At 40.6% G+C, this 23,950-nt stretch overlaps 1 protein-coding gene across 1 annotated transcript in view; it reads right to left on the bottom strand.

Annotated features, from left to right (window-relative positions):
• Abcb5 (ATP binding cassette subfamily B member 5) overlaps nucleotides 1–23,950 on the bottom strand; it is a 91,275-nt gene that overhangs the window by 55,716 nt on the left and 11,609 nt on the right. The window contains exons 4-12 of the mRNA XM_032908872.1: nucleotides 21,562–21,616; nucleotides 15,804–15,995; nucleotides 15,550–15,721; nucleotides 11,922–12,046; nucleotides 11,665–11,842; nucleotides 9,033–9,146; nucleotides 8,397–8,507; nucleotides 4,266–4,391; nucleotides 2,720–2,923 (exon numbers count right to left, since the gene is read on the bottom strand). Coding sequence (XP_032764763.1) covers nucleotides 2,720–2,923; nucleotides 4,266–4,391; nucleotides 8,397–8,507; nucleotides 9,033–9,146; nucleotides 11,665–11,842; nucleotides 11,922–12,046; nucleotides 15,550–15,721; nucleotides 15,804–15,995; nucleotides 21,562–21,616 — 1,277 coding nt within the window. The remainder of the gene's footprint in view (nucleotides 1–2,719; nucleotides 2,924–4,265; nucleotides 4,392–8,396; nucleotides 8,508–9,032; nucleotides 9,147–11,664; nucleotides 11,843–11,921; nucleotides 12,047–15,549; nucleotides 15,722–15,803; nucleotides 15,996–21,561; nucleotides 21,617–23,950) is intronic.

Genomic DNA, 23,950 nt, shown 5'->3' with positions numbered 1-23,950 from the left:
TTTCAGAAAAATTTATACATGTATATAATGTATCTTGACCATATCCCAACCCCTCTTTTGAGAAATGGTCTTATTATCCAGCGAAGGCTCTTCTCAAACTTGGCATTCGCCCGCCACTGTCTCTGTCTCTTGAATACCGGGATCACAAGTGCAGTCACACATACTTGTACAGTTTACACTTTTTTTTTTTTAAAAAATATATCTTTTAAAAGAGATTTCTTTCTTCCTTCTTTCCTTCCTTCCTTCCTTCCTTTTTTTTTTTTTTTTTGAGTACACTGTAGCTGTCTTCAGACACACTGAAAGGGGGCATCAGATCCCATTTCAGATGGTTGTGAGCCACCGTGTGGTTGCGGGGAATTGAACTCAGGACCTCTGGAAGAGCAGTCAGTGCTCTTAACCACTGAGCCATCTCTCTAGCCCCTTACAATTTTTTTAAGTTTTTTTTTTTTTTTTTTTTTAACTTTTGCCTGTGTCTAGATGCCTGGGGAAACCAGAAGACAGTTGTGGTTCCCTGGTACTGGAGTTATGATATGTGCTAGGAGCTAAACTTGAGACTTCTGGAAGAGCAGCAAATGCCATTAACTCCCAAATTATCTCAGTAGCCTCTGTGATACCACTTTAGAATGCAGTACATAGCTTCCTAAGCGTTCTTTGATTACCTCGACATCATGATTCTCTTCTTTCTGCTATTGTATTAACTCTAGTAATTAATCATTATCTTGAGACTGTCTTACCAAGTAGTTCAGACTGGTTCTGTACTTGTTATGTAATGTGGGCTGGCCTTCAAAGGGTGATTCCCCTGCCTCGGCTCTCTAAATGGTCTTCTACATTTTTGAAACACAAGCTAATGCTTTGCTTTAAGATATATGCCGAATTAACTTTTATGTGTGGCGTGATGCAAAAGCCACAGCTCATTGGATGTCTGGTTCCAGTACCATTTGCTTAAATTTTTTTCTTTCACCTGCTTAGTTCTATTAGCCTTGCTAAAACTTAATTGATATATGGTCCCGCTTTGAGCCTTTGCCCTACTGTTCTACATATCCACAGATGTTCCTCCACTACTGTGTTGGTTTCTGTCTTAAACCAGGTGTTGTCACTGTGTACTAGCATTGTTCTGTTTTAGAAGCTGTTTTCTCTATATTCACATTTTGATTTTGTAAATACAAAAGTATTTTGGAGTCTATGCATCACTTTGTACACATATACAGAACAGTCATGGAATTCTCTAATTGGCAAAGAATCACATTTAGAGGTTAACGTGGGAAGAACATATAACCTTAAAAACAACTGACTCTTTAATCAATAAGGCAAAATTTATTTAGGACTTCTTTTATTGTTTTGGCCAACCTTTTATTAAACATATTCCTAAGAAATTTATTTTGAAGACTCGTGAGGGCTTTACATTTTTAAATAACTTTTGCTACTATTTAAAATTTTAGTTATTTGTAAGAAAGTTTGGGTTCATTAATTATTTTCCTTTTCTTGAATTTGTTTGGCAGTTTGTGTCTTTAAAGGGTTGACCTCTTCCAAGCTGTTAAATACACAGGGACAAAGGAAATCATATTTCTCTTTAAGTACAATCCTCCAGTGGCTGTCATATTAGTGATCAAGAATGATCTCTCTCTCTCTCTCTCTCTCTCTCTCTCTCTCTCTCTCTCTCTCTCTCGTTAATATGACTGTGAACATTGGTATTCACCATACTAATCTTTAGTTTTTTCTGTTATCCTTTGGATCACAGAATGTGGTTTACTATTAGATTTACAGCAAAGGGCATTTTTGTTTGCGTACGTTCTTTAGTAAAGTAAATGCTAACTTGCAGAGTTGGATTAAAGAGTACATGGAAATGCTCTCGAATTCTAAGTGGGAGGCAGGAGAACACTGTGCATTATGAAGAAATTCATTGAAAGGAGAAAATTACCAACCAAAGGCAATGTACTGCTTCCCAACCAAGGAAAGGAACATTCAAGCCCTCAGCGATCTTGCTGGCCTGCGTGCTATGTTAATCATTATGTTAAATCACTGCATAAGGAACATTATTTTTTAAAAAGAGTTAGTTTGCTACAATGCACACGGTGTGGTTTTTAAGTATGTTCTTCAAGGTTAATGCTTTTGTTATTGTGACCCTCCGGAATGATGGGTTGTAGATGTAATTTAATTTCAAGTGTAAGCTTTGTATATCTTACTGGGTACATGCAACAATTATCAGGTGGTTCGAATGTACTTAAACTGGAGGAAATGTAGGCAAATGGTTTAAAAACTATCGCATGATGTTCATTAATATCGTCTTGCTGCCAAGAATTTCAAAGTTATCATATCTTTTTTACAGTTCTACATTTTTTATACGGTGTTCATTCCTTGAATTTTCAGAAGTAGCCTGGTCCCCTCATCTTAGCTCACCAGACCTGACAGTGTGTGAGCACGCCATTTCTACTACGAGCCACTAGATGGAGCCACAAACCAACGTTTGTTCTCAGCTTGTGCTCATGCTTTTTCCTCAAATTTCTTTGTCCTACTTTAACATAGATATTATTTTCGCTTTCCCGTGTACAGTAACATGAAGAAAAATTAAAATTAACTCTCGAGATCGGCCTTTCACTGACGTCTTTCTTCTTTTGGACTTTAGCACATTCCACTCTCTGCAGATGCTGCACTCTAAAATTCTTTCCCATATTAACCCACTGTGTAATGAGAATTAGCCTACCCTAGGCACAACGCTCACCTTTGGAAAGGCCATTATGAAGTCGTAGGCGTTTGCCTCCCTCGCTGCCTGCTCCATTTCTTCTTCACTCACGCCTTCACGGCCAAACTTAATATTGTTACCGATGGTGGTACCAAACAAAACCGGCTCTTGGCTGACCACTCCAATTTGCTCTCGGTAATGTCGCACGTTTTGGGTTCGGATGTCATTCTCATCTACCGTGATCTGCCATACCAAAGAACCAAGCAGGCTATGATGCTGCCCAAGGTCTTGGCTTTCAACTGTCTTCTTAATCCAGTGAATAAACTGAGAAGTAGTATCTCAACAAAGACTGGCTGTATTTTGGTAAACATATTTAAGGTATGGATAACACCAATAGATTTATTTTTCCTGGTAGATTGGAACTAACAAGTCTTCAAAAAAAAATTAACTTAAAATCCCATGAAATCACAAACACACAGTGTAGGTGCTACAATGTTATATAGACAGATACCATCAACTTTGTTGTTCTAAGAGTGATGGTGTCTATAGGGTTCTAGCCTTTATTTCTCAATGCCTTATTCAATCACAAAAGGTAAAGTTCTTTCTCATAATTTTTTAAATTAAGAGTAAATAAACTCTGTCTTCTTAGGTAGTATAATCACCTCAAAACATTCCAGGGACAGAGTTGGATGTGGCCATCAGAGATTCCATTCCTCACAGCCCTGGCATTTGTGTGAGAATGGGCACTGCTTCACACTGATCCAGTAATTTATTTAGTCAATATTAACATGAACTGAGGCCTACAAAGTTCTAAATAAGTTTTCTTCTAAAGATAATAGTCACTGTTAAGTAGAAGCATTAAGAATTAGCTTTTTAATTTTTGTGTATATGTGTATGCATGCCATGTGAGTGTAGAAAGCAGTGTTTGGGTATGTGGGAATATGTGCATAGGGACCTGTGTTTGGATATGGGCACATGTGTGCATAAGGACCAGTGTTTGGGTATGGGCATATGTGTGCATAGGGGCCAGTGTTTGGATATGTGCAAATGTGTGCATAGGAACCAGTGTTTGGGTATGTGCAAATGTGTGCATAGGAACCAGGGTTTGGGTATGTGCACATGTGTGCATAGGGGCCAGTATTTGGGTATGTGCACATGTGTGCATAGGGGCCAGTATTTGGGTATGTGCACATGTGTCCATAAGGACCAGTGGTTGGGTATGGGCACATGTGTGCATAGGACCAGTGGTTGGGTATGTACACATGTGTGCTTAGGGGCCAGTGTTTGGGAATGTACACATGTGTGCATAGGTACCAATGGTTGGGTCTCTTACTGGATCACTTTATCTCCTAGTTTTTGAGATAGGGTTTCTTAGGGTACCTGGAGCTCACCAATTCATCCACACTTGCTGGCCAGCAAGTCTCAGAGGTCCACTTGCTTGGCACTGGGATTGCAGATGTGCAAGCCACAAGCTTTATGTGGGTGCTGGGAATACAGCACCTCTTGACTTCCCAGCAAGCCCTGAGATCCTGAGCCATCTCCCCAGTCCCTCCTACATGACTTTTAAAAAGAAGTCTGCACTCACACAGCCCTCTTCTGGGTCATACAGCCTCTGCAGAAGCTGGACTGTGGTAGTCTTGCCACTGCCACTGGGACCAACCAAAGCTACTGTCTCTCCAGACTTGATCTTGAGATTGAAGCCTTTCAGAATCTGTCATGTGCACAGGAAATGATACAGTTAGGAATGATAGACAACTATTTACAAACAGTCAGAAAATTAATCTGTAATTGTAGACAGAAAAAATTCTTATGTGGCACTGAAAACAATTCAGATCTTATATTTATTTGTATAATAATCTCATTTATACCTATATTAATACACAATTTGGAAGTATAGTATTTAAACATTTCTTTATACGTAGAAGAGATACAATTTTAAGAGCTAGCTAGCCACAACAAACTCTTCACTTATTTTTATTAGCATATTTTAATTGCACAAAATTATAATGTATTTCACTAAGACATTGTCATATGTATGTGTCATATATCTTGATCACATTCATCCTTCATTGTTTTCTCTTTCCCTCTTTTCCTTGCTCCCTTCCTCTTTCCAAATAAACTTTATGATTTTTTTCCTAAACATGTATGGCTGGTATGTGCACATGATTCATGTTTGCATATGTGCAGGTATGCACACATATATATATGTGTGCATGCACACAGAGGCTCCATGTTAACAGCAGGAGGCTTCTTCAATTTTTCTCCACCTTATATATTGAGGCAGGGTCTCTGTGCCTGGGTTTTCAGTGAGTCTGGATTGGTTAGCATTTGGGGAGGGGATTCCATCTCTGCCTCCCATATACTGGGATTTTGACTGGGCTGCCATACCAGGTTTTAAGTGAGTGCTGGGGTACTGGACCCCGAGACTCATGTTTGAGCAGTGAGTACCTTACCTGCTCACTACCAAGTAAACCATCTACCAAGCCCGCAAACTTCACATTTTTAACTGAAATACCTTACATGAATCTTATGACAACTAAATTAACATTTTATCTCTTAATTTGTAATGAATGGAATCTTGACAAATAATTGGGTTCCTTAAGAAAGTTCCCCCTTGGAATAGGTCTAATATTTTTACAAGGTACATTCAAAATAGCAAGTGGCAAGCCCACTAGGACACAGGTGAGACCATGGCATTCTGGACACTTGCCTGGATCTAAGCACACATCTCAGCATGATGGGAATATTCTTTGCTTGCAACTGTAGGTTTGTAGCTCTTTAGAATCTTTCATTTTGATTTCATCATTTATAAAAAACATACACACACACACACACACACACACACACACACACACACAGTGTTAGCAAACCAGAAAAGAATTTTTGTTTTTTGTTTTTTGAATTGAGCATTCTGGACTAATAAGGAGTATTTTTCCCACTGTCACTTTCGCACCCAAGTCGGTTTCTCTTCATCCCATGAAAGAGTGTGTCCTCTCCTTAACGTGGGTAGGTCTTCAAAATTAGTTTAACAGAAAGGGTTATGTTCAAAAGTTCATTTAAAGGCTGGGAAGATGGTTCAGCAGGTAAAAATGCTATCCACATAAGACAGATGACCTTAGCTCAATTCTTGGAACCCACGTTTAAAAAAACAAAAAAAGAAAAACAAAACAAAACAAACAAACAAACAAAAACAGTGCTGTAGCTTTCACATAGGAAGACCGCTGGCATAGAGTGTTCATCAAATCAGCAGAGATAGGAGAGGAACCTGCCTCAACAAGTTGGAAGTGGAGAATCAAGTTCTGAAAGCAAAGCCGTGCTTGACCTACACCTGTGTAAAATGGCATGCCCCTCCCCGCCGGCTCTCACACAGACGCACACATTAAAGACAATTGTTTACCCATGTGAGACAGTGAAAGGCACCCTGGTTCCCGGTTGAACAGAGGCTTGAAACCCCGGTGACTCTGAAAAGGATAGTAGGCGTTTCGCCTGACTCCCAGAAAACCAGATGGGTCACTAGCCACAGCCCTCCATAGATTTGTGGCCATCAGTCACGTAAGGGCAATGCCTCAAGCCCCTCCACAGGTAGTGGAGGTGACCACAGGTCACATATGCTCAAGACAGATCTCCATTATAATGAAGTATCCAAAGGCCTAGAGACTCAGTCAATAACCTTTCCTTCCCAGACACTCCTCCCTGCAAAATCTCAGTCCCACTCTGAGAAGTGGGGTACAGTTTTATCTACCTACTTTCCGCCATGATGATAAACGCCTTAAAACAATGGACTCTCTCTTTTCATCAGGGTCAACCTTGGGGAGCCACAGAGGTTCTTTGCCTACAGAGCTGCAGTCTAATCTCCTGTAGAAGTCCTTCCTGCACTCCCAGTCACCACCACCACTAAGCCTGCAGTCCACCACCACCAAGCCAAGGACTACCCCTGCAGGACCAGCCAGAGCTCCCCTTCTTTCCCCATCGGCCCCGGGCTAGATCCAGCCTGTGGGCCTCCACTCCATTCTCAGCTCTTCTGCAGCATTCCACTTGGATGCCCTGAGTACCAGATGGCCCCAGCCTCCTTGCAGGCCCAGGGACCGCTCCTCCCCCCACCCCCATCCAGCTCCCACCTCTCCACCCTGGAGCAGTGTCCCGGGGCTTCCCACATCTGACACCCGCCCGGCAGCGGCATGGGGTAAGTGTGGTCAAATTTCCTGCATCCTACCTTCCTGAGTGGTCTAGCCCTGTGGTGGAGCAGATCCCAATAACCCTACAACTGGTGCCAGTTATAAACCTACATACACAGATTTGGTAGCACACACTAGTAAGAAGTTTGCCTGGGGTAAAAATCCAGCTTCAAAACAAAGAAACAAGAATTGTTTAGAACCCTGAGAACGTGATACACAACACCTGATGGTTGGAAATTCCCAGACTCAAACGAATTATTTAAGTGCAGCTGGATAATATCCCGGGTACCACCAGTAGGTGGCAGCATTAACCCAAGACATTTTGGTGTGCTTAGCGGTGGAGAGTGGAGGAAACATAGGTAGTTAAAAAATGCCAATCGATCAAGTACAGGAGAGAGGAAGGAAAATATAAATCACTGTTCCAAATGTTGGGATAGCCCACATCCACACGTGTTTTAAGGTATGTTCTTGAATTCTCAATTGTTAATTGCTGGGTCTAGCAGTATATGTAAAAGTTTGTTGCTTCCTCACCTGACCCAAGAGGAAGGCAAGCAGTGGTGGCGAATTTTTGCATAATAAAGAGCTGGCAGCTGTCGCCAGGGCAGAAGGGCTGTGGGTGACGAGAGAGAGAGAGAGAGAGAGAGAGAGAGAGAGAGAGAGAGAGAGAGAGAGAGAGAGAGAGAGAGGAGAGAGAGAGAGAGAGAGAGAGAGAGACACACACACACACACACCCACACACACACACCCACACACGGACTGAGGGACTGAGGGAGGGAGGGGGAGGGTGGAGCACGTGCCAAATGGCGAGACACTGAGTATAGCCCGACAGCTCAGCAAACAGGCCAACACCATAACACTATACAGATGTCTCCCCATGTTTATTATTAAACTACAAGTGGGTCGCCCCAAAGCCCCGTAATATCCAGAGATACTTGTTTACTGTTTGTTGGTCTGCCTAGATATTGGTCTATTTGTATCTTTAAGCAAGTGGACAAAATCATCCCAAAGATGGCTCATTGGGCAAGTATTTGGCTTGCAAGCGTGAGGACTGTAGTTCAACTCCTGAGCACTCATACCAATTCTGGAAGGGGTGGGGGCAGCCCATCTGTAATCCTAGTGTGAGAAGCAGCAACAGGGGATCCCTGGAGCAAACTGGCTGAACTGGTGAGCTTCCGTTCAAATGAAAGACACTTCCTTAATATGTAAGGTGGAGATTGGTTATAGAGGACACCAAAAGCTGATCTCTCCACAGGTGCACGCACACAGGAACGTGCACACCCCCCAAAGGTGAACATGCATATATTCACATACCACACAAACAGGAACAAAAGGATCTTAAAAGAAAGAAAGAAAGAAGGAAAGAAAGAAAGAAAAAGAAAGAAAGAAAGAAAGGAAGGAAGAAAGGAAGGAAGGAAGGAAGGAAGGAAGGAAGAAAGAAAGAAAGAAAGAAAGAAAGAAAGAAAGAAAGAAAGAAAGAAAATTTCCCACAACAGAAGATTCTGGCCTGAAGACAATGTCAGAAAATGGAAGAATTAACATACCTTGGCAGAAGGTCTTGATGGATAGCTGAAAGAAACGTTTTTAAATTCTATGTTTCCTTCTATAGTTTCAGGTTTATATCCAGCTGTTGAAAAGTTATCTATATTGGGTTTCTTGGGGAAAAAAAAAGAGATTGTTACACATCTTTAAAGGGTTAAGCTGGTGACTCCTCCAAGAACAGTATAGAGATGGACCTTAAAATTCTTTTAAAAGTATCTTTCCTGTTTTAGAAGTACATGAAGCTAGACATGAAGTTTCGTCTTTTATCTCTTTTTCTTTTTTCTTCCTCCTCCTCTTTTTTTTTCTTTTTGGTTTTTTGAGACAGGGTTTCTCTGTGTAGCCTTGGCTGGAACTGGTTCTGAAGACCAGGCTATCCTCGACCTCACAGAGATCCATCTGCTTCTGCCTCCTGAGTGCTGGGATAAAGGTGTATGCCACCACCGCCAGGCATACACGAAGTTTTTAGTAAAAAAACATTCCCCCTCAAAAAGTTACCCACAATCTTTCATTCTATAACCAAATGACCAATGTGTAGGTTTTTACCCAACCTGTGGTTTTAGTGAGTCGAATGGGCCTGTCTTTCAGGTTCCTTCTTGCAGTAAGAGACAGTTATCTTTCAACGCAATGAGACCTCCTACCTTATCAATAACATGAAAGATATTAAAAGCAGCTCCTCTGGCTATAGTGAAGGTTTCCAAGTGAGGGGCTACAGAACCGATGCAGTAACTACTGTGGATCACACTGAAGAAAACCTACAGGGGCAAAGTAAACAGTAGTCACCTTGTTGCAGTGGTGTAAGAAAGACAATGGGATTGGGAGGCAAGTTTGGCCTGTGTTCGTGGACTATGAGAGGATTCACATATGAATGTGGAAGACAGGATGAAGCCTGTAAGGAGAACACAGGCTGCCCCAGCAGTCTGACTCTCCACTGCATGAGTTTGTGTCTCTCCAGTTGCAGCAACATTTGAGCTGCCTGAACCGTACCAGCCCACGGGAAGCTGACCACAAGCTGAGTGTGCTCCTATGGACTCCTCCCCCACTGTGATCAACGTTGGGAGTTTCAGCAAGAGGGTGATTGAACTGATAGTTCAGAGACATTGTATTGTTTCCATCCTGTTTCTAAAACTGTTCTGTCACCTTCCTTATTTAGGCAAATGCCTCTGCAAGAAAAGGTCAAATAAGGAACAAGTTCTAGAAAGTCATGCGCTTTTCTCTGTCATACTGATGTGGGAACTAAAGGAATAAAGATATCAGCTCCTTGTTCTTCATATGAGATGAACGAACAATTTAAAGCCTTAACTATGAAAGTCTCAAATTTAAAAGATCAATTTAATTGAAAGAAGAGTCACCTACCTAAGATGGAAAGACCAAACAAAAATGGAAGCAGTGGAGAAGGTCCCTTTGCTCACCATGACAGATCTCTTTAAACCTGAACTGATGTGTCTGATGTAGAGACTGGAGGTTAGTGGAATGATTTATAATTTCATACACAATTGTAGCAGTTCAAAAGACTCTGGATTGCAAGATTGGAAAGGGTTACATGAAGCTTTATTTCCTTCCTTCCTTCTTCATTTTTTTAAATTGGATATTTTATGTATTTACATTTCAAATGTTATTCCCTTTCCCAGTTTCCTCTCCAGACCCCTCCATCTCACCCCCTCCCTCTGCTTCTATGAGGGTGTTCTGCCTCCCACTCACCCACTCACCCACTCACCCACTCACCCACTCACCCTGACATTTCCCTACACTGGGAAATTGAGCCTCCACAGGACCAAGGGCCTCTCCTCTTATTGATGCCAGACAATGGCATCCTCTGATACATATATGGCTGGAACCATGGGTCCCTCCATGTGTTTTCTTTTGTTGGTGGTTTAGTCCCTGGGAGCTCTAGGGGGTCTGGTTGGTTGATATTGATGTTCTTCCTATGGGGCTGCAAACCACTTGGCTCCTTCAGTCCTTTCTGTAACTCCTCCATTGGGTTTCCTGTGCTCAATGTCAGTTCAATGGTTGGCTGTGACAATCCACCTCTGTATTTGCCAGGCTCTAGCAGAGCCTCTCAGGAGACAGCTATAACAAGGACTTCTTGGCATCAGCAATAGTGTATGTGTTTGGTGTCTGTATATGGGGATGGATCCCCAGGTGGGGCAGTCTCTGGATGGCTTTTCCTTCAGTCTGCTCCACACTTTGTCCCTGAATTTATTTTAAATAGGAGCCTTTCTGGGTTGAAAATTTGGAGATGGTCTGGGATAAAATTCTGAACATGATCTCTACAGGTTCTCTCTCCCCTTTGTTGGGCATTTCAACTAATCTCATTTCTGTTGGGTACTGGTAGCCTCTTGTATAGACCCAAAAGATGCTCCAACATATAACATGGACACATGCTCCACTATGTTCATAGCAGCCTTTTATGTAATAGCCAGAAGCTGGAAACAACCCAAGATGTCGCTCAACAGAGGAATGGATACAGAAAATGTAGTACATTTACACAGTGGAGTACTACCTAGCTATTAAAAATGATGGCTTCATGAAATTCTTAGGCAAATGGATGGAACTAGAAAATATCATCCTGAGTGAGGTAACCCAATCACAAAAGAGCACACATGCTACACACTCACTGATAAGTGCATATTAGCTCCAAAGCTTGAAATACTATATTTTTTAAAACAATATTTCTGTGTATGTGTCTCTGCATGGGAGATTTTGCACACCAATGCTGAAATCAGAGGAGGCCAAAGGGCATGGGGACCCTTGGAGTTGGAGCTGAAGATAAAGGCAATTGTGGACCAACCCCATCCATCATTGGTGGTGGAACTGAACCTGGGTCTTCTGCAAAAGCAATGTGTACTTGACCACTTAGCCACCTCTCCAGCCTACATTCAGCTACATGGAGGAAAGGATAGAGGTACAAGAGATGGATCCAACTATTGGAGGATTTTTCAGTTAGCAGCATCTCTGCGGACTGTGATTGAATCCCAGGAAACCTGAGAGGAAATGTTTCACTACAGATTGGCCATTTTCAGTGTTAGACTAAGAAAACTGTATGTATTAGTGGGGAATTCAATTATGATTCCCCTGAAAGCACAATGCTTGCCACAATGAGGACACAAAACATGTCAGATGAATAAATCTTGATATATATATATATATATATATGTAAATGCAAATTATGAGAAGGTAATCATCCTCATTCAAAGTAAAGTTTTTAAAACTAAACTCTAGGTAAGGAAAGATGATCTAAGCCTACCATCTTTGTTTGCAAGTAAAACTTACAGCAAGAATAGTCCCGACGGTGTAACCAGGTTCTCCACCGAAAATCAAGGAGGTTCCATACCAAAAAGCCAGTCCGTAGGCTCCATTCATAAAGAAGTAGACGGCTCCAAGAGACAGCTTTGAAGCTATAGCCCTCTTTATGCCAGCGTCCTTTGCGTCCTTTAGATTCTGTGTATACCTTGCAAAGCAAAACACCAAATAGTAGCCTTTGGAGAAAACAGAACCAAGTGTCTTTTGTCATAATTAAAGGGACAGACCTTTGAATTTCTTTCTCTTGGGCTCCAAAGGCTGTGACTGTTCGGATTGATGACAAGGCTTCTTCAGCTACAGCCCCAGCTTTGGAATAGGCATCCAGCTCCTTACTGGTCAATGAGATGACCATCTGTAATAAGCACAACCACTGTTAGGCAAAGAATGAATCTGCTATGATTTCAAATGTTCCCCAGAGGGTCAGCTGGTGGTATCATTTTGGGGGAGTCTATGGGACCTTCAGGAATGGGGTCTAGCTGATGGACATTGACTACTACAGGTGAGTTATAGTCCACTTCTGGCTTTACTCTCTTTCTCTACTTCCTGGTCCTTGGAGGTAGGAAAGGGTCCTTAGCCACACCCTTCATCCATTACTGGCTCACCCTCTAACTTTTCTGTCATGGTGGATTAAATTTATGAACTCAAAATTGCCAGATGTCATCAGTTTGTGGTCCCCAGAACAGTAAGATAGAGTTAAAAGCCAGGAGTCATCAGCCTTTGGCCTCTGTTTGACATTGTGTCCTACCTCAGCATCTCAGTACCCAACCCAGTCAGGACAGGACTAAAATAAAACTTTATTCTCTCTTGTTATTTGTACTACAGCAACACAAAACTGACTCTCATGGTTAGTTTTAATTGTCAGCTCAGCAGATCTAGAATTAGATCAGCCTGGTCTGAGAATGTTTGTTGAGCATTATCTTGATTATAGTACTTGAAGTGGGGCGACCAACCCATTACAGGTGGACTGATTCCCTTGGCAGGTGATCCAGAGTTGTATAGGACAGAAGGGAGCTGAGTACAAGTAGACACACATTTATTCTCTCTCTGCCCTTGACTTCTCTGCTGTGATGGACTGTATCCTGGAACTCTGAGCTAAAACAAACCCTTCCTTTCCCAAGTTGCCCTTATCAGAGTAGATTTTCACAGCAGCAGGAAAGGAAACTAGGGCATTAACCAATAGAGAACCAGAGAGACTGAGACTTTACAAAGCACTTAGCTCTCACACAATTTCAGTAGCTTCTCATTACCCAGCATCGAAATCCTTGTCTGACTTTTTCTTCTACCAGTGAAGCTTCACTGAATTCTGTGTTTTAAAAGCTTCTTTCGGATGTGGGTAGTTTCACTGGTACAACGGGGAGTATTTGACTTAGCAAAGGACATTGGAAACATTATTTGTGTCATGGACACTGAAAATTAGTGAGCCTGACTTGAATTGGTTTGTTATTATGCACAAAAGAAAAGATTCAGGGGGGTTAGGTCACAAGATTATGGCAGGAAGAGGAAACTTCACTTCTCTTATATGTGGAGAATGGTCCTGAAACCATTGCTATTCATATATGCTGGAGTATACTCAGTAAATGTTGTATCTCTCAACACTAGGAGGTGAGACTTAAAAAGAAAAAAAGAAGATCATTAGTATTGTGGACAGTAGGTGGGTTTATCTGATGTCTTAAAAATCTGAAATAGCAGGTACCCCTTCCTTTATGATCATCCATTTGTCAATCCTTTGTAGTTTTATTAGTAAAACAGTTCGGTGAGAGCAAAGAGAAAACTATCAAGTCAAAGCTGGGAGTTTTGTCTTGCCCACTCATGTAACAAACCACTTGTTTCCAAAATACCAGAGTACCTTCCATACAACTGGAGTTGATTTGGTGTAGAAGAAGCTTTTGTGGCTGGTAAAGTCATGGATGACATAAATGAAATACTAATTAACGTATTCCTTAGGGTTCTTATTGCTGGGATGAAATACCATGGCCAAAAACGAGTTGGGGAGGAAAGGGCTTATTTTGTTCATACTTCTGTCTAACACTTTATTACCAAAAGCAGCGAGGGCAGGAACTGACACGAGGCAGGAACCTGGGGTCAGGAACTCATGCAGAGCCCATGGAAGGGTGCTGCTTACTGTCTTGTCAGCCTGCTTTCTTATAGAACCGAGGACAATCAGCACAATGTGATGGCCTTCCCCATTGATCACTAATTAAGAAAATGCCTTAAAGCCAGATCTAATGAAACATTTTCTCAATTGAGGCTCCTTTCTCTCTGATGACTCTAACGTGTGTCAAGCTGATATAAAACTAGTCAGAATAGTTCATTATTTTCTGAGTTTACTTAACAAAGACAGCTCCACAGTAGATCACTGGAGGGCAACAGCACAGTGCTAAGCCTTGTACAGATTGAATATTCAGTAAATACTTGCCAAATTAACCTGAGTTGAGGGAACTTATGCACCCTAGTCATTTGGGGGAACTTTGACTCTCACTTGCTTTCTCTTCAGTTAATATAGTAGTAGAACTTAGATCCCCTCTGCTGTTTCTTTATAACTTCTGTCCACTTTTCTCATGAGAGGATAAGGTTCTGCTCTTAGTAACACATTCTGGGTTTTTTCCTATTGGGTGATCCTCATTTCATGCAAGCCTGAGATAAAGATGAGGATTACAAGGTCAACACGAGAAGCCAGAAGATCAGAGACCTGCTGTCTAATGCTCTTCAGTGGGATAGACATGGGTACACTGTCCATGTTCCTTTAAGCAACTACTCACTCACATGCCCATGAACAACCCATTGAAACATACTGAGTCACAGACACAGAAGATATGAAAGGGGACAGGTGATTAGTCAGGAAGAGGAAGCGAAGGAGTGAGAGTGGGGTGGGGGGCAACAAGAAAGACAATGGAGAGAATGTGATAAACTACATTTTAAACATGCACGAATGAAACCCATTGCTAAGTACAATTAATAAATGCTAGTAGAAAACTTTAAAAAGATCTGTTGTCTAAACACCCAAGCTTCCTTTTAAGAAAACAGTCAACTACAGAATATTTTTACTGCTAGAAATCCTGATTAAACTTGTATTATCCTGATAGCAAGTGAGCCAGGAAATTTTATGGATTTGGTTTTTGAAAACTGAGTATTACAAAACTAAGAGCACAGTGCCTTTGATGTGATGGACACAGGCACTGGACAACAACTGTGGAGATATGATTTTGAGAGATATTAGGGATACTTGGGCTGCTGGAGGATGAACACACACACACACACACACACACACACACACACACACACACTTTTGTAAACAACATTATTATCTTCCAGTATGTACATTAGAATCCTGCTCAGAATGCCACTGAGAATGCAAATACAAATTTGTTTAAAGAGCTGAGTCATGTTTACTTAGATGTTGACATATTTTCTAAACCATTTAAAGGCGTGTACAATGTAAACTGGAGGAGATTGCTATCAAACAGCGCTTTAAGGGTGTTACTTGAGGATCTTTCCCTTCAGCTGTACCCAGTACAATGAACCTCAATGCATTCATTGGGGGGATTTAGAATATACAAGACTCCCCCTGCAACAGCTAAATGCCCAGTGTGTAATGCCGTCATCCTCTCTCTGTGCTATCACTTGAAGCAGTACTAGGCTATGTTTTTTCTGTTAGTAAGATATTAATGAAAAATCATATCTTAGCCATTTAATTTAAAGGCATAAAGATGATTATTGATTAAAAGATCAGAGGTCAATAAACACTCTTACACTCTGGGCAGAATAGACAGGCAGAATAAACACCTCTCTCTTTTGCAGATTTGGTAAGCATTGTGCTTCTTCTTCTGCTGCCAGGACCAGGATTAGCTTGCTTACCCTAGAGCACAGCGCTGATGCAGCCATTATGAGAGGAGACGTGGACAGAATCGCCAGCGAGAGTTTCCAGCTCTTTATCAAGCTTATCACCAGGCCAATAGAAAACCCAGATATGTTCTGAAACATCAGAGGGATCTTATCTCCAATACCATCACAGAGTTTGCTGATGTCACTGCAACAGAGAAGTCCCCGTGGCTCAGTTATACACAGGCTGTACGTTAACACCACGGCCACACAGACCCTTCTTCCCGTACCCATTCATGCGGGTGTTAAGTTCACAGATGTCAGTGCCATCAAACCAGCTGATGTCTTGTGCCAAAATTGAATGAAAAAACTGTTTTCGGATTCTTGTGGTTTGCCGGGCTGCGGTTATGACCCAAAAGGAAATCTGCACGTAGCCCAAAACGAGGGCAGCTGCTCCTATCCCAACATAATAGAGAGTCAACCTGAGGGAAGATGACTGAATGTTAGCTGGGAGCACAGCTTTCCCCCAAGTAAGACAAAGCAAAAACCGTCACCAACAACACTACTCAAAATAGAGAAGAAATCTAATATTTGGTAAAGTTTTTTCTAGAATGTAGAAATCACCCGTAACAGAATGAACAAATATTGAATAGTATTGTAAAATTTCCCTTAAGACATCTAGATCATCTCTTTGTGCTTATTAGTAGAAATTAGTACTTTGAAACATGGTTGTTCTATCTTCTTCCAGTATTTATAATACCTTCAGAGGGAAAAATTACATTGAGGTAATTAAGATAAGTGCAAGTGAATAGGAGTGGAAAGAAAATGTTCCTATTCAAAAATAACTGACAGGAATAAAATTCTAAAATCCAATGTAAGGAATTTACGTTAAGCTAATATGCACTAAAGTTAAACTTTGTGGATGGCCATTTTAGAATTCATAATAATACAGAAGAATTGAAATTATTTTAATACCTGACTAGGAGGACAGGTAAGAAACAGGGTCATTTAATAACCACATATGGGGAGCACAGTATATGAAGTTCTAAAGAAACATTCTGATGGAAAGACAGACAAGACACAGAGAAAGAATTTCAGGTGTACTTGAACAGAGTGAACAGGGCACAGGCCTCAGAATAATTGGTGGTCAAGCATAAGTTGGAAGAACTAATACAGATAATAAAATGCTTAAGAAAAGTTTCCTTGAGGAATTAATACTATTGCTGGGATCTAAACTGTGAAGCAGATTTAATCATTAAAACCAAAGAGAGGAGCTAGCAAGATGAATTAGTGGGTAGTCACTTGTCACTTAGCTGACAACCTGAGTTTGACCCCTTGGGCCCATATGGTAGAAGGAGAGAAATGATTCCCGTGAACTGACCTCTGACCTCCATTCGTGTGGCATGGAAAATAAACGATCCCATCATGCTAAATACATAAATGTAAATATATTTGCATATAAATGCAAATGTATATGAATATGTAAATGAACACAACTACAAATAGCATGTATATATACACAATCACACATACATATACATATTACGAAAAGCATTCTAGGGAAAGAGAAGGTCTTTCCTGGGATGGTCCAAGAACATGTTTAGTTGATAAGGCAGGAGAATGTGGCACAGTGCAGGCCTGTAGAGACCACGTACTCTTTCCGTTTTATTCCAAGGGAAACGAAGGATCATCAGAACAACCATGGGTAGGATGGCGAACGGTGTAAAAGACCATTCTGGCCTCTTTGTGGAGAACTGGTAGACATGATGATAGCAATGGAATCAAGAAGTCACTTTAATGCACCACAGGAAAAGGATAAAGGCTTAGATGAGAACTGTGGCACCCAAACTATGAAGATGCAGAGAAATGGTAAAGGTGCTGAGTCTGATGGCCTGAGCTGGATTCCTGGAGCTCACATTATAGAAGGAGAGAACTGATCACCACAAGATATTCTGTGACCTGAACATGTGCATAGTGACACATGTGTACACACACAAAGAGAAAAATTCACTCACACATTAAATAAATAAATATAAATAAGTAAACAGGTAATATATATTTTTAAAAAAGTCCACACACTCTAGATATATTTTGGAAATTCAACTTGTCAGACGAATGGGACCTTCAGGCAAATGGTCTTCTTTGTTATAAAGACTACCATAAGCCTGTAAAGAAGAACAACCCCCTTCCCACTCTGTTCCTACCATAATTAAATTCTATATACCTTGAGAGTATGTCCTGTCTTTTGATTGCTAGCCTGCACACTTACTCTTGAGCTCAGTGCCTCTCATGATCCCTAACGGGGAGGGAGAATTTGCTCTCCCTGGTGGGCCTCTGGTACCTATGGTGAAGCTCCCATCTGTAGCTCTCTTCCTGAACCAGATTGATCCTGCTGATCTCCTTACTATGATACAATTGTTTTGATTTCTCAGTGTTTTTTACCTCTTTGTATTTTGCGTGTATAATAATAATAAGGCAATTCTTCCTTTAATATACCCTTCCTAATGAAGTTACCAACAGAACATGATGCAAGGAACAAAAGCAGGGGAGACACCAAGGGTGACTTCCTGGCTTTTGGCTGACCAATGGGGTCAGCAGAATGCTCTTCAGAGACATGGGGGGCTGGGAATAGGACAGCTTTTTAGACATTACCAAGGGTTCTGGTTTGGGCATATTAAATATGCTGAAATGGTAGCTGGAAAATTGAAGGGTTACTGAAGTCACTAAGTTGGAGATGTAACTTTGAAAGTTATAGCTTCCAGGCAGTAACTCCAGCAAACAGGTTGAGCAAGACCACTGTGGGAGACAAACTATTAAAATGTAGAACAAGAAAAGAGGGACAAGGATGAAGCTCAGAAATTCTGCAGACAGGTGGATTTGGCCTGAAGAGAAAGAGACTGCAAAGGAAGCAGAGAGGTGGTTGGAAATCAAGGGACTTAAGTACTTTGTAAATTTAAAGAAGAAAACAAAACTGGCATTAACTCAATGTTAGCTATAAGTTTGTCTAGCACTCAACTTTGATTTTGGCTCCAACGTGAAATAATTAATTTCTCTGACACAACAGTTCCACCTGAGGTTTGAAACTTAGTTCAGCTCTCTGAACAAAGCAAATCAAATCAAAGCAAAACAAAACGAAAACCTTGTCATCCTGGTGGTGGAATTTTGTGATTCTGTTGATTCTTTGCTGCCTATGCAAGCATCAGGCTGAAATGGTATCTATCAGAATGGTGGCATGTGGCTTTAACTCCACTAGGAGGCATAGGCAGGCAGAGTGTTGTGAATTAAGGCTAGCCTGCCATGGACAGCAATTTCTACGCTGGCCAGTGATACATAGTAAGACAAACAAACAAACAAACAAACAATCCACTATCTTCCTTTAAAAAATTAGCAGACATCCTAAAATGTATGTAGGAGGGTAGGACTCAGAGTAGCCAGGATAATTTAAAAAAGGAAATTGTTCTGGGGCTTAATTTCTAATTTTATTTACTTATTAACTAAAAAGATACTGTAGTTAAAAAGGTGTGGTGCTAGCATAAAGATAGATGCATTGATAATTCAGAAGCTAGAAAGTAATCCTTACAGTTACAGAGAGTTGGCTTTTAGCCAAAGTGCCAAGCAGTGTGGCTGAGAAAGTACAGTCTTGTCTTTCACAGGTGCTGGGACAACACGTGAGAAAGATGAGGTTAGACCCTTCCTTAGTCTAAGTTAACCCGAAATGGACACAGGGCTACAGGGAAGGGCTAAGCCACGAAAACTTATCGAAGAAAGTAGTAACCCTCGGTTGCTCAAAAAATTCTTAAATTCAAAATCACAGTCCTTAAGAAAATTGATAAATTTAAATTCATCAAAATGTAAAACATTTTCACTTCAAAAGAACCATTTAAGTAAACGAAGACTAGCCACATAGTGCAAGAAAATAGTTGTCTATTAAATCTGGGAAAGAATGTATATTCAGAATTTATAAGATCTCCTTCAGCTCAATCATAAGGCAATGCTACAGTTTTAAAAATGTGTACTTCACAGAACATCAGTGGGGGGTGTACCCACAGACGGATATACTCACGGAGTCCATGAACAATGACACAGAGTGAGGAAGTGAATTTAGAATTTACTTAACTTCAATTAGTTTGTATCTCTGTAGTTACGCGAGGCTGTGGCTAACATATTAGACAGTGCATAGTGTCATATTCTCATCCTTGGATAGAGGTTAGAGAAGGAGGATCATGAGTTCAAGGCCAGCTTGAGCTCCATGGAGAGTTCCAAGTCTCAGTCATACAGATCCTGTTTTAACCAAAGCAGGTAAACAAAGCTAAGGCGTAGAAGAAAAGACTAGGTGTCACTCTGGTCTGTTTGAAGACTGAAACTTTTAGTGAGAAGAATATGAAGAGACCAGTAAAGACAAAACATTTAACTCTGCATCTGGTAGATAAATAAAGTCAAATCTACTATTTACCTCATAATTTACAAAACAGAATGCCTTTATGATTTCTTTATTATTCAGACTTTCAGATTATTAATCTGGATGGGATTTATTCTCAATCTTTATTATTATTTTGAGTTATTTTATTTTCAAAATTATTTGCTTCACTGTATTCATTTAATTCATGTCCCTTCTCTTCTTTCTTTCTAACTCCTTCCTTTTTTCTTTTTATGATGCTGAGGATCAATCCAAGGCCTTACACATGCTCTTCTAGTAAATGCTATCTTTAGCACACCTTTTCAAATTTAAAATCTATTTAGGTAGCATTTTCCTATGATGGTTGGAAAGAAAAACAATTTTTAGAAAAGGAAAAAGAATCCTTTATCCTCTAAGTGATGTTCTTTCAGTTCTAGGAACAAAACTGGCATAAAATCGAAGATCCTCACAGCTTTTGGGTTGGTGACAATTTTGTCAAATATAACTCAGAGAGGATGACTACACACCTTTTATTTTTCCAGTCTTTATGTGTGTAAAACATGTACATGTTCACACATGTGTAGGCAAAGCTCAGCATTAGTTTTTTTCTTTTATTAAATTGGCTATTTTATTTATTTACATTTCAAATGTCATCCCCTTTCCGGGTTTCCCCTCTGGAACCCCCCTATCCCATTCCCTCTTCCTCTGCTTCTGTGAGGGTGCTCCCTCCCCACCCACTCCCTCCCCACCCTGGCATTTTCCTATACTGGGGCATTGAGCCTTCCCAGGACCAAAAGCCTTTCCTCTTATTGATGTCAGACAAAGCCATCCTCTGCTAAATATGAGGCTGGAGCAATGGGTATCCCCTGTGTAATCTTTGGTTGGTGGTTTAGTCCCTGGGAATTCTGGGGATTCTGGTTGGTTGATATTGTTGTTCTTCCTATGGGTTGCAAACCCCTTCAGCTTCTTCAGTCCTTTCTCTAACTCCTCCACTGGGGACCAATAGTTAGCTGTAAGCATTGGCCTCTGTATGTGTCAGAGCCTCTCAGGAGACAGCTATTATCAGACTCCTGTCAGCAAGCACTTCTTGGCATCAGCAATAGTGACTGGGTTTGGTGGCTGCACTTGGGATGGATCACCAGACAGGGCAGTCTCTGGGTGGCCTTTCCTTCAGTCTCTGCTCCACTCTGCATCTCCTTATTTCCTCCTGTGAGTATTCTGTTCCCTCTTCTTAGAAGGACAAAGGTATCAATGCTTTTGTTTTCCCTCTTCTTTCATTGTCCTCTGTTTTATTTTTGAAGCTCCCCTAATCAGGAGCTTGCTGATTTGACTACTGTCTTGCTAATAAGTTCTGGATCCTCTATGTCTCTCTCCAGTGCTGAGTGCCTGGCTTTTCCTGGGTGTTGGGGATCTGAACTCAGGTCCTCACATTTGCACAGAAAGCACTTTACTGAACTAACCGTCTCCCCAGATTCATACCTTTGAAATAGATGGGAAAATTATGTTCTAATTGTTCTATATATGGAATGGAAGAAAAACACGGGCTTACTTTAATCGCTTACATATGATATAAATGATTAGGGTTTTTAGTTCTTACAAGTATTGGATAAAGCAGCATGCAGGAAGTAGGAACTTAATTCATTTGGACTTACATAATGATATCTTCATTCAACTTTTCTTGAGACTGAGAACAGTTCTGATATTTAGCTGTAAAAAAAGAGATTTGTTTTTTAAATTATAAAGGAAATTAACTAATAGTTGGCCAGAGTGTTTCATAATTATCCCTCCAAACCAAATATATAATTTTTGTTTGTTTGCTTGCTTTTATAGAAAATGGAATCAATGCCTCGGGGTCATGATTACTTGCTGCCCATGTCTTTTAAAGGAGAATTTGCAAGAACTATCTCTTCTCTCAAAATGTTTCCCCACAGTGAAAGCTAAGAGGCAACACTGACCTCATGGCTCATACCTGGGAAGAGTTCTCTAGGATACCTTTAACAGTCAGCTGACAGCAAGGAGAGTTACAGCCATAGTGTCCCATTGTCTGCCCAAGGTTATGCACTTTAGTATTAAATTCAACATGTCCCAGAGAGTGACTTAGAAAGTTCAAGAAATGCAAGTATATGTGGGGAAGTTCTAAAAGTCATGGCAAAAAAATGGACACAAATCTCATTGAAATATAGGGGGTTACCACCAAGGGAACCAATAACAAAACTGTTTCAAACAATCTTTGCTTTTGAGTCTCTGATGCAAAAATTTCTCTGTGTCTCTTGGAAAAATATTGCCTACCATTAGCAATACCAAAGTCCTGACTTAACCAGCAATATAAAACCATAGACTGTATCCAATATTACAATTTTTTAAATAAACCTCACAATAAACATTTGGAAAAAACTGCAGACTTTAATGTTCTCTGCTGCATATACCAATGTCTGTGTATTTACTTATATGTGAATAGTTATCCCCCTCATGCCATTTATGGAATTGTGACACATAATTTTAATTAGCCCATTTCAAAAATTAGAATTGATGCAGAAAGAGTACAGATAATAAATCTTAACAGAAATGTTAACAGATTTAGCCCAGCTACTAAAGACAATCAATACTCTTTCTAAAATATTATCACCCTGACATAGAAATAGTGTAATCTCAAATTTTAGATTATATCAATAGATGTAGCCAATGCAAAAGTTCAATGTTTACATAGAAAGGAACCTCTAACTAATGATAGTTACTATTTTTATTTTGTTTGTGGGAAATAATTCCTTATTATCCTCCAGAAAATTAACATCAGTAATTAGTAATTAGCATAACTATCATTAAATGTTAAAAGAATACCCCTTCATATTTATACTTCTCTCTAAACATTTATTTTTATTTTATATGTATGAATGTATTGCCCCACTTGTGTATGTAAACACCCCACTTGCATGTCAGGTGCTTATAGAGATCAGAAGAAGGCATCAGATTCCCTGGAACTGTGGTGTGCTCGGATCAAATCCTCTGCAAAAACAGCAAGTGCTATTAACCACTGAGACACCTTTCCAGCCCCTGAGCATCTCTTTAGTAATGTGATATAACAATAATATCCAAGAAACTTACCTAAATCTAAACTGCTCTTATGTTTACCACAGTGATGGTTAATTATGACTGTCATCTTGATTGGGAAAACTCGTAAAGCACATTCTGTGAGAGTCTGTGAGGGCCTTTTCAGGTACAACTGACGTAAGGGAAACAGCTGAAGGGGAAGGCTACCTCTGAATGGAGGCAGTGCCATCCAACAAGCCAGCATGGGACAAAAGCTGAAGAACGAGGTAGCCACCAAGCTCAGGCTTGGTCTCTGCTTTCTTTGTCTCTTATCTACCAGGAGGTAAGCAGGAGGGCTTTGCTCTGATCTCTGCCACACCCATTCTCTATGCTTTTCTGCTTTATCACAGGCCCACAGCAGTGAGCCATTGTACCGTGGGCCCAAACCTTGCAAAACAATAGCCAAAGTAAAGCTTTCTTTTAATTTGTTGACAACAAATTTGTTTGCTTGTTTAGTGTGTATGTAGGTCAGAATACAACTCTCAGGAATTAATTCTTTCCTTCTACTCTGTGGATCTTGGTGATCAAATCTAGGTCATCAGATTCAGCAGCAAGTACCTTGACCCACTGAGCTACTTCACTTGCCCTGTGTCAAGCATTTTGCCACACTGAGAAAATGCACCACAGCAGTATCTATTGCATGTGCACTAATTATTCCTACCCAAAGCAAGAGTCTTACTTACTTTTATTGCTGTGACATGACATCATTACTATGACAACTTATAAGAAAGAAAGCATTTAGTTTAAGATTCATGGTTCCAGAGGGTGAGAATCTATGACCATCATGTTGGAGAGTATGGCAGCAGGCAAGCAGACATGGTGCTAGAACTGGAGCTGATCACATCTGATTCACAAGCATGAGTCAGAAAGAGAGATGGTGGAGGTGGAGGGAAGGAAGGAGGGATGGGAGAGGAGAGAGAGGAAGAGAGAGAGAGAGAGAGAGAGAAGAACTGG

This window comes from Rattus rattus, chromosome 7, assembly GCF_011064425.1.
Source record: "Rattus rattus isolate New Zealand chromosome 7, Rrattus_CSIRO_v1, whole genome shotgun sequence".
Taxonomy (NCBI): Eukaryota; Metazoa; Chordata; class Mammalia; order Rodentia; family Muridae; genus Rattus; species Rattus rattus.
This window is presented reverse-complemented; position numbering and strand designations above follow the sequence as displayed.